The 10533-nt window shown below is 37.0% G+C and overlaps 2 protein-coding genes across 2 annotated transcripts; both read right to left on the bottom strand.

Moving 5' to 3' along the window:
• Positions 1-8319: 8319 nt before the first annotated feature.
• On the bottom strand, positions 8320-8757 carry LOC135209015 (ribonuclease Y-like). Its single transcript, XM_064241549.1, has one exon. The coding sequence runs from the start codon at positions 8755-8757 to the stop codon at positions 8320-8322; it is 438 nt and encodes a 145-aa protein (XP_064097619.1).
• Positions 8758-8849: 92 nt separating this feature from the next.
• On the bottom strand, positions 8850-9335 carry LOC135209016 (uncharacterized). Its single transcript, XM_064241550.1, has one exon. It carries the CDS (start codon positions 9333-9335, stop codon positions 8850-8852), a length of 486 nt encoding a protein of 161 aa, XP_064097620.1.
• Positions 9336-10533: the final 1198 nt, after the last annotated feature.

Consider the following 10533-nt stretch of genomic DNA (forward strand, 5'->3'; position numbering starts at 1 on the left):
TTGGTGGATGCCACACTAACAACTTTATTGTTTTTCTACTTCACAACAGACACATCCAGTGATAGAAAGACCATGAACAGATGGGAGTGAAAGGACATGTCTGAGGCATTTGTCCTGTAGTGGACTAGCAATGGCTGAAGATGATTATGATGATGGTGATGATGATATATATATATATATATATATATATATATATATATATATATATATATATATATATATATATATATATATATATATATATATATATATATGGTTGTTAGTGTATCAATACCCTGATACTTTATATGTAGACCATAGGAATACATTTTGTTGAATTGCATAACCTACTACATTGATGCCAAATAACCAGAATTAAAATAACTGGAACTGCACCATCTTACAAATGGAAGACGTGATTATTGGATCTTTCTTAGAGTGACTCGAGCCTCCTATTCACAGCTAAGTGGCAGTTAGAAAGACCATTGTCTCGGAAAGTTTTCATGACTTGGGAAATATTTTCTAATTGCAATGGAACAGAATGTGTGCCAATGTCAAAGTTATTCACAGAGAGCAGACCACCTGGATGCAAAGTTTTGTTAATAATAATCCCGGAAACTTAAATATGCAAAAAGCAATAAATAAATAAATAAAAGCTAATAATCATTAATCTCAATTAAACGATCAGGAATCTTATGAGTGAAAGGATCTAATAAAACAAGTAATATAATTTTTTCAGCTGATAAGAAATTTTAAACCTTATTTCAAATACCAAATGATTTAATTATTGAATGATTCTATAATATATTTTAAGTCCCAACCAAACCTAACTCAACCTAACCTTCCCTCATTTATTTCATGAAAGGAGTGATTCTAAAATTAATTTCAAGTACCGAATGGTTTTGATATTTATTTCACGTACGGAGGGATTTTAAAATTTATTTCAAGTACCGAATGGTTTTTCTATTTATTTCAAGTACCGAATTTTTCGCCGGAGATGGTAAATAGTACCTCGGAGAGCACAAGGTGTCCTGAAAAATAATATAGCCAGCTATTATTGCACAAAAGGACTTTCATGCTATTCTTATCACCAAATGTATCGAAATCCGCTGTGCAATTAAGATGCACGAAATGATTGAATAAATTCCTAAAATTCAAGTTGCATAAAGGACTAAAACTTTTAGTGCAACATTCATTCATACCACATCACCAGTACAAACTTTCTTTATTTGCAACCCTTTCTCCCCTTCCTTTTTCAAAAAAGAGGAAAAAGGGGGTCAAAACAACTTCCCTGAAAGAGAATTTTTAATTTGGAGTCAAAATAAAGTTACAGACACGTGGCGTTTTAATTAGAGCGCTTAAATTGTTTCTCGAAAAATATAACAAAGACTGAGAAGGAGAAATAAACGAGAAAAGAAATTTGAACAGCTGATTAATTCATGTTAGTGAAATCTTTCGAGTCTAATGAGATTTTGATGAGGGGGAGCGACCCGGATGAACGTTGCTTTGTTATCATTTGCGTCTTCTGGGAAATAGGAAACTGGATGTCGTGAGATGTGATGAGCAACACACTTTCTCTCTCTCTCTCTCTCTCTCTCTCTCTCTCTCTCTCTCTCTCTCTCTCTCTCTCTCTGTCATCCCGAAATTCTAAGAGAGACAAAAGAGAAAAAAGAAAGAGAGACAAAAGAGAAAACAGATGTATGCAATTTGATGAAAATTTATTTATTCAAAAGTGAGGGATTCCTAGATAATCATCGTGGGATTAATTTTCTTCACGCAAATAAAAAGGGGTGTGATGAATATTTTCGGTGAAACTATAATATCTATATATTTTGACTTTTTTTGTTTTAAGTTGAACTGTTCACCAGTGTAGTCTTCTGGTGCTGACTCTCATCTCAAACTCTAGGATAGAGTTATGTCATCGGTCACGTTAATTAGCCGACTTTTAATATTGACTTGAGGCAGAGACATAAAATGAGTTCATTGCGTTTGTCACAAAATGTACCACAACGATAAACATCCTCTTCAATCTTCTATACTTAACCCAGTTGTTTTTGCTTGGAACATTAGGCAGGATGAAGTAGCAATTTGCCTGACACTTTCTAGCTCCAGGTTTAATGCTACACAATCTGCTGGGAGTTTTATCTTGGCTGCAACTAGAATGTAACATAGTTTACCTAGGACAGTTGTGGAATGATCTGATTTCCAAGAATTTAAGCGAGGAGCGAATTCACTACTGCTCTCTTCTGACGTCTCATGAATTTTAGTTGTACCGGTTTTATTTTCTATTCCCTCAGAATTTATTTATTTTTCAACGTTCCTGTTTCTTATCTCTTTCTGTAAGCTGATTTCCCTGTTCAGCCTTCTTCAGTTTTATATATATAATATATATATATTAATTTCTTTCGTGACACCACGGGGACGCATAGGACCTCGAAAAACTCAAGCTACCACGTTCGCTCCTGAGCTAACTTTTCAAGATCTCCCCAATACTCATCTGCTTCCCGCCCCGTCTTCAATCACGTCTCATTTGGCATATATCCACCTCTATAAGTGAGCACACGATGTCTCCTTGGTTGGACTAACAAGTCTTTGAGACAACCTAATCCTTGTAACTCCTTGTAACTCTTCTTCCAAGTGCAACCCACCCCCGTGTATCTCGTAGTATTCCCTATCTTCTATAATCTATACACACGACCTAGCCACACCCAGCATGAGAACCTAAGGTACGCATCAACCAGCTGCACCCTCGTTAATTCTCTAATTTTGTTATTTGATATCCTATCCCTTTAATTAATTAATTCTTAATATTCTTCTAAGCTCCTTATTTTTTAATGCTAAGACTATTATCCGATGTCTATGTACTGTGCCATGACTTATGCCAATAAATCAAAATACTCCTAACTATTGTCTCATAAATTTTGATTTTTGTTTGCACAGAAAAATTGCTATTATTCCAAATATTTTTAAGCATTCCCATTGCCTGATGATCATTTTTTTATCTTTCCATAAATTCTGTGCTAAGCGAACCATCCTTCTCTACTTATCCAATTGCTCTACAACCATGCCTTCAATTAGACAATCCTCTGCATTCTCAATATTCATATTCATGATTTCAGTTTTCCACTATTAACAACCAAACCAACCTTTCTACCTTCACTGAAAAGACAATCAAACCCTCTCTGCATCTTTGCTGGTCCCTCGCAGATCAAAATCATATCATCAGCTTAATGTAAGAAGAGAAGTTTCCTACCTTTCTCCAAAGTATACCTGCACCCGTTTCTCTTTTTATCCTTCTCATAATGCAATCTACGACCAACACAAACAACAGTGGAGACAGAATGCCACCCTGAATCACACCAAACTTAACTTCAAATGGATCACTCAAACTCCCATCAACCATCACTTAATAAGATGTGCCCTCCTGCATGTTCATAATAACCCTCATAAAATTTACTGTATTCCATAACAGTTCATGATTTATCCCATAGTCCGTCTTGAAATACTATCAAAGGCATTTTCAGAATCAAGAAAACAAAGACTTCTCGGGGTTCCCATTTCATTAGCTTCTGCATTAATGCTTAACTTTGAAGATCTGATCACTGCAACTCTGCCCTTTTAAAACTGGCATGTTCATCCCTCAGAATACCAGCAACCACTGCCTCCATCCTGTTTACTCAGACCTCCTTTCACTGGAACTTTAATGATCACACCATTCTTCTAACCTGATGGTGTTATCCCTGTCACCAATATCTCATTAAATTATACATTCAAGAAGACAAATACTAATCTATCAAGACAAATACTAATCTATCTAACTTTTAACTGTTTTATCTTCCTGAGCAGGCGGTTTATCCTCCTCTTTAGGGACTGGTCTGTTTAGAACTGTATCAAAGTGCTCAGTCCATATATATCTCATTTCAACATTTCTTAGTTAATAGATTACCTTCCATATCCCTGACTGGTTTATCCTTATGTTTACCAGCACTGCCACTCAGCTCTCCAATTTCTTTATATGCTATCCTTTGTCTCTGCCCCACATTTTTATTCATTAATTTTTCAGCTTCCGCTGCTTTTTCATTGCCAGATCTTCCTTTATCTCTCTTAGTTAGTCTTTCAACTTCTGAATCCAAACTCAAGTACTTGGTTCTTGCTAAGTCAAAATCTTCAACATTAACAAAATGCATTTAACTCCTCAATTTTGCTTCACCTCTCTTTTTGATCATATCCATGTTTCCTCAGACATCCACATCTTTATCCTCAACCTGATTCTTGCTGATTGTACAACTAGCAGCCTCTTGCAAAGCTTTATTTACCCCCCCCCTCACCGATATCTCATCTACACTTCTCCCTCCCTCCTCCAATGCTTCCAACACCAAAAGACCTGTTTCTAAATTCTGTTCTAAATTTCTCCTTTTTCTATCTCTCCCTTCTAATCATATCAATACCGTAACTATCAACAACAGGATCCCTTTCACATAGAGCATTCTCTGCCATGCATCCCAACAGCAATCCTGCTCCCTGATAATGCATGCCATTCTGTCGGCCGGAAGTCAAGAAACATAAATTATTTTCCAAATCAAATTTATCAATTCCAGTTATTGTTTCTGTTACAGCACAAATATCTAATTCATAACTTTGAAAAAGTGCCATTTACTCTTCAATTTTCGCTATCCTAATTAAGCATTCTTACATTCGAATAGCCAATTTTGTTAGTACTTTTTAGTATGAATAAAAGAATAATTAGGATACCTTGCGATTCTTACCATTCTGCCCATTTAAGGGCTGCACGGCACTGGGGGCCATTCACCTTCCGTCAGAGCCCCTCGAGGTTTCTTTGGATGACGACAGGAACACTTTGCCACAGTGTTGCAGTTGCAGAAGTAAGCTAATTTGCTGCATGCCCATGCCCAAAAGGTTTAGCTATGCTGAGGCCAATTCCATGCTGGTGTGTTTCCCAGCCATTTCACTCTCTAGAAGTTTATCTGTCTGAGAATGAAATAGCCCTTGCTTCTAGGGGTATTGGTTTGTGTGGCTGCAAGGTGATCACTCCCTAACTAACTATATACAATGTATAAAGCTACACTAGCTGACCTGGCACTTCCCATGAACACTCTGAATGACAGTCTATGTGTATGGGGAGGGCAAAGAGAAAGGGGATGGGAGGGGTACGGAAGAGGGAAGGGGGGGGAGAAGGTGTAAGGAAGGGGGAAGAGAGAGTGAGGGATTTGTGTTGACAGTTCGATTGAAATTTCTACTTTTTTCATGAGAATGTTTACCCTTCGAACAAGTATGGGTCAACTGACAGGTATTACAATCGTGACTAGCGATTGTTGTTTTGGAGCTTTTTCTTTGTCCTGGGATTCTGGGATAAAATTAGTCACGATCCCCAGATCCCAGTAATTCCCGGGATTTTCAATTGTCTAAAATTGAATATTATACCTAGTTTTCCTTTCAGGTTTTTTGTGTTTAACATTACTAGATATACAGAAATATTTATGTAGATTAACTGTGTTATTAATTCCACCTAATGTTTAATTCCAGAATCCAATTTGTTTTTCAACAAGTTATTTGGCATTAGCCTAAAACCTACGTGGACAATCTATGCATATAGATCAATCAATATGAATTTATATTTGAGTAGGTGTGTAATATGTATGCTACATATATATATATATATATATATATATATATATATATATATATATATATATATATATATATATATATATATATCAGGCATTCCATCAACTATAGTGCTGGTGGCCAGGATACAGATTTAGCAAGTACCAGCAATGTTCCACCAGAATACTTGACGCTTGAGGAAAGGGTAAACTATCTCGAGACACTTCTTAGACGGAAACAAATACTAAGGTATACTAAAAAATAAAACAAATAAAATCGTCATTTCAGTTTGTTTTATGTGCGTGCATGTGTACGTGCGTGTATGTATGTGTATATGTGTGGCGTGTACGTGTGTGTGTGCGCGAGTGTGTCGGGAAAGGAATCAGATCTCGGAAAAGGAGACTGAAACCTAAACTCATCAGGATAACGGAGACGATCAAAACTTCTCAAAGCGCCCTTCATAAGCATGTATAAGAATGTGATCGAGTCTCTTAGTTACCGGAAGACACAAATTGATATGGAATCAGCTTCTCTTATTTAATTCAATTTCATTACACTGATAGGGTTTCACTTCAGGAATAAATAAACTTTGGAAATCCATTTCTCCTGGAATTCTCCATCACCCTTAACTTCTTTTGTTATAAAAAAAAATTAATTATTCCGTCTTAATTGTCATTTTTTCTTTAAACCTTAAGGACTATGGCCGTTTGAAGGTTTAATGATGGAGGTAGGTTGGATCTTGGTGCAATTTAATTAATATCATGAATGTGCTTTGCGAAAAAAGGTTTTGATGGATTTTTTTTTTCCGATGAATGATGAATGGGGAGAGGTAGGCTGCCCTTCGTACATAATGTACGCCCATTGCCTGTTCCTCAGTGTTAGTTTGTGCATAAAAAGTTACACGTCTATACTGACAATGCACACCATTGCTATATATTACATAATTTTGTTAGAAAACCAAGGAAAATAAGACAAAATTTAATACAACGATCTCGGCGTACTCTTGCTCTGGAAAACAAAATGCATAATCCACAATACACCAGATTTAGGACAGCGTTTTTAGAATGCATGAACTGAACGTGGCATACAAAGATACCAATGAAGAAAATGCAATGCAATTAACAAGAATAGAAATGTGGGAAAAATTTCATCACGATTGGTAAGCTTTCCTTTTTTTTTCTTTTCTTTTCTTCTTCTTACCAGCTTTATCCCTATTAAGTGTCGCCGTTTTTAATGAGTCTTTTCCATCTACCTCTGTCCTGTGTCATTTCCTCCCATACTCCCTTCTGCCTCATATCATATCTAATGCAATCTCTCCACCTGATCTTAGGTCTTCCTCTCCTTCGTGTTCCATCTACCTCCACGTCCATCACTTCTCTTGTCATGTGTTGCTCTTCTCTTTTCATCAGGTGTCCATACCATCTTAACCTTGCCTCTTGCACTTTCTTTGATGCTTCAGGGACCTTTACTGTACCCCTAATATGTTCATTTCTAACCCTGTCCTTTTTGGTTACTCCACTCATCCACCTAAGCATCCTCATCTCGGTTACGTTCAACTTTCTGCCCTCTGTTTTCTTTAGAGGTACTGCTTCCAATCCATATGTCATTGCTGGTCTGACCACTGCCTTGTACACTCTGCCCTTTAATCTTATAGGGAATTTCCTATCACATATGACACCAGACACCTTCCTCCAGTTGCTCCAACCACACTGAATCCAGTTGTTAATTTCCTCTTCCATGTTCCCCTTATTGTCAATCACTGAGCCAAGGTACTTGAATTTATGGACCCTTTTGATGTTTCATCCGCCTAATTTGATTGTTGTTTGCTGGTCGCCATCCAATTCGGTTGTCATATATCCTGTCTTTTTCCTGCTTATCTTAAACCCTCTACTCTCCAAGGCATATCTCCATCTTTCAAGCTTTCCCTCCAGTTCTTCCCTGTTCTCGGCTACCAAGACTATGTCATCTGCAAAGAGCGGACACCATGGTGGCTCCTCCCTGACATCCTCTGTTAACACATCCAAGACGATGTAAACAGAAGTGGGCTTAGAGCAGATCCGTGATGTACCCGATTCCAACTTGGAAATTTTTTTGTACTTCCAACTGTAGATCTGACGCAGGTCTTTACACTTCTATACATCTCCCTGATCATTCTGACATACTTCTCCATCACTCCTCTCTCCCTGAGACATCTCCATATTTCCTGATGTGGTACTCTGCCATATGCCTTCTAAAGGTCTATAAAGGCCATATGCAAGACTTTTTGCTTCTCTCTGTACTTTTCCATAATTTGTCTCAGAGTGAAAATACCATCCACAGTGATGAGCCCCTTCATGAATCCTAGTTGCTGTCTACCGATGGAAACTTGTTGCCGTAATCTTTCATCCATAATTCTATCAAATACCTTTAGTGTATGTGACATGAGCTTTATTCCTCGGTAATTTTCACAACACTAAATGTCCCCTTTCCATTCCCTTTGATTATTGGTATTATATGCTTTCTCTCATTTTTTTGGGTATCGTCTCAGTTTTCATAATCTTTTCCATTAACTGCCACAATATGTCAATTCCTTCCTCATCAAGAGCCTTCCAGGCTTCTGCAAGTATGCCATCTGGTCCCACCGCTTTACTTTTTTTCATCTTTCCTAGTGCCACTCTAACCTCAGCTTTTGTTATTTCTGTGACTAGTCCACAATTTGTGTGTTCATCTCCTCCATCATCTTTCATTTTCTTCATTCAATAAGGCCTCAAAATATTCTTCCCATATCCTTTGCATGTGTCTCTCATTTCTCAGTACATTTTCATCCTTATCCTTAATCTGTCCTATGTGTGTTATATCCTTGGTACTCTTATTTCTCATGCGTGCTAGTTTAAAAATCTTTCCTTGCCTTTCCTTGGTATCTAGCTCTTTGTAAAGCTGATCATATGCTCTATCCTTAGCAGTTGCTACAGTTTTCTTTGCTAACTTATTTGCTTCCTTATAGGCCATCCAGTCCTCTTCCACTTGGGTGCCCTCCCACCTTTTCTTTGCTTCTTTCTTTTGCTTTGTTGCATCCTTCACTTCTTCACTGAACCACCATGTTTCCTTATTTTCGAACATCTTGCCACTACTCTCACCCAATATTTCTCTAGCATCCCTCACTATTATTTCCATTGTTCTGTTCCTCCATTCATCAACATCTTCAATTTCATGAGTTAGTTCCTCTAAAACTTTTTCTTGAAATTGCCTACAAAGTTTAATCTCTTTCAGCTTAAACCATTTAATCCTTTTGGCCCCTGCATTTTTTTCTTCCTTATTTGTTCAATTTCCATAACCAAGTCCATCACTACCAAACGATGTTGCACACTCACATGGTCTCCTGGTATGACCTTACAATCTTTTACCTCACGTAAATCTTTCCTCTTATACATCAAGTAATCTATCTGGCTGGACCTTCCACCGCTTTTGTATGTAACTAGATGTTCTTGCTGCTTGGACACAGCAAAATCAACTATTCTTTCACCCTCTGCATTTCTTTCATCATAACCATACCCACCATGTATATGGCTGATCACATGGTTATTCTGGCCTACGCACCCTTTCAGATCTCCTCCGACTAGGCATCTTTCATCTGCTGGTACCTTTTCCATTTCCTCCACTAAGTCCGACCAGAAGTGATCTTTCTCTTCATCTGAACATCCTATCTGGGGTGCATATGCACTAAAGATGTTAACAGTGCAATTTTCAACCATCAGCCTGACCCAGATAAGCTTCCCTTTTTTGCTCCACTGTAAAAGTAAAATTTCTTACTTCTGGTGATCTTCAAGTTCTTTGTAGTAATAGAATTTATTCCTCTTCTTCCCAGCTGGTTCTCATTTTTATATGGGGTTGCCGTTTCGGATGAGCAGTTTCCATCTATTTCTATCCTGTGCTTCTGACTCATCGATTCCATTCTCATGTAAGTCTCCTCTCACACAGTCCTTCCATCTCTTTCTTGGTCTCCCGCTTCTTCTTCTTCCTTGAACCTCCATCCCCATAGTATGTATCCCAGCGTGGTCCTCATCTCTCCTCAACACGTGTCCATACCATCTCAGCTTCCACTCCTGCACTTTCTTTGATATTTACACCATCTTAGTCGACCCCCTTTTATGTAGATATTTCTGATCCTATCCTCTCTTGTCACCCCAGACATCCACCTAAGCATTCTCATTTCTGCCATATCCATCTTCCTCTCTGTCTTTCTCATGCTTGCTGTTTCCGTACCATACAGCTTTGCTGTTTTTACCACCGAATTGCGAAACCTTTCCTCTTATAGCTAATATCAACTGAAAAAAAGAACATTCTCTCTTTTTGCTTTCAGTCAAGTCTCTACTTCATTCAATTTTCTTTTACTAGTAGTTTCATCGTCCTTTCTTATATCATCACCATTTTCTCATTTATTTCATTAATCAAGGATCATTTCTTTTTATACTGCCAGTTCAGTAGCAGATTTAAGAGGGTGGGCCACCCAGTCACGTGTCCCCAACCCCATGGATATGAATAATAGAACATTATTTTCTTTCAATAAATCATTATTAGTATAAAAAATTTGCATGATTAATGATTACAACAACAACTACTACTACCGTGCGCGTATACGATATGTGTAGTTGTGCATACATATAAAAATATTGATATATATATATATATATATATATATAGTATATATATATATATATATATATATATATATATATATACCTATATATATATATTATATATATATATATATATATATATATATATATATATATATATATATATATATATATATACCATATGTATGTACATGTACATATACATAATATATATGATAATCTTAAGTGCCTGTCATGGTAATCGCTCTATAGTGGAGAATCATATATTAAAAGAAAGAAAAATGCATCTTCTTCGAGTAGGTCTGCAGCAAGG

Source organism: Macrobrachium nipponense, chromosome 37 (assembly GCF_015104395.2).
Source record: "Macrobrachium nipponense isolate FS-2020 chromosome 37, ASM1510439v2, whole genome shotgun sequence".
In the NCBI taxonomy this organism is placed as follows: Eukaryota; Metazoa; Arthropoda; class Malacostraca; order Decapoda; family Palaemonidae; genus Macrobrachium; species Macrobrachium nipponense.

What these genes read in the sequence shown, in the direction of transcription:
- LOC135209015 (XM_064241549.1), bottom strand. Translation starts at nt 8,757, where the DNA reads ATGGAAATAATAGTGAGGGATGCTAGAGAAATATTGGGTGAGAGTAGT.
- LOC135209016 (XM_064241550.1), bottom strand. Translation starts at nt 9,335, where the DNA reads ATGGTTGAAAATTGCACTGTTAACATCTTTAGTGCATATGCACCCCAG.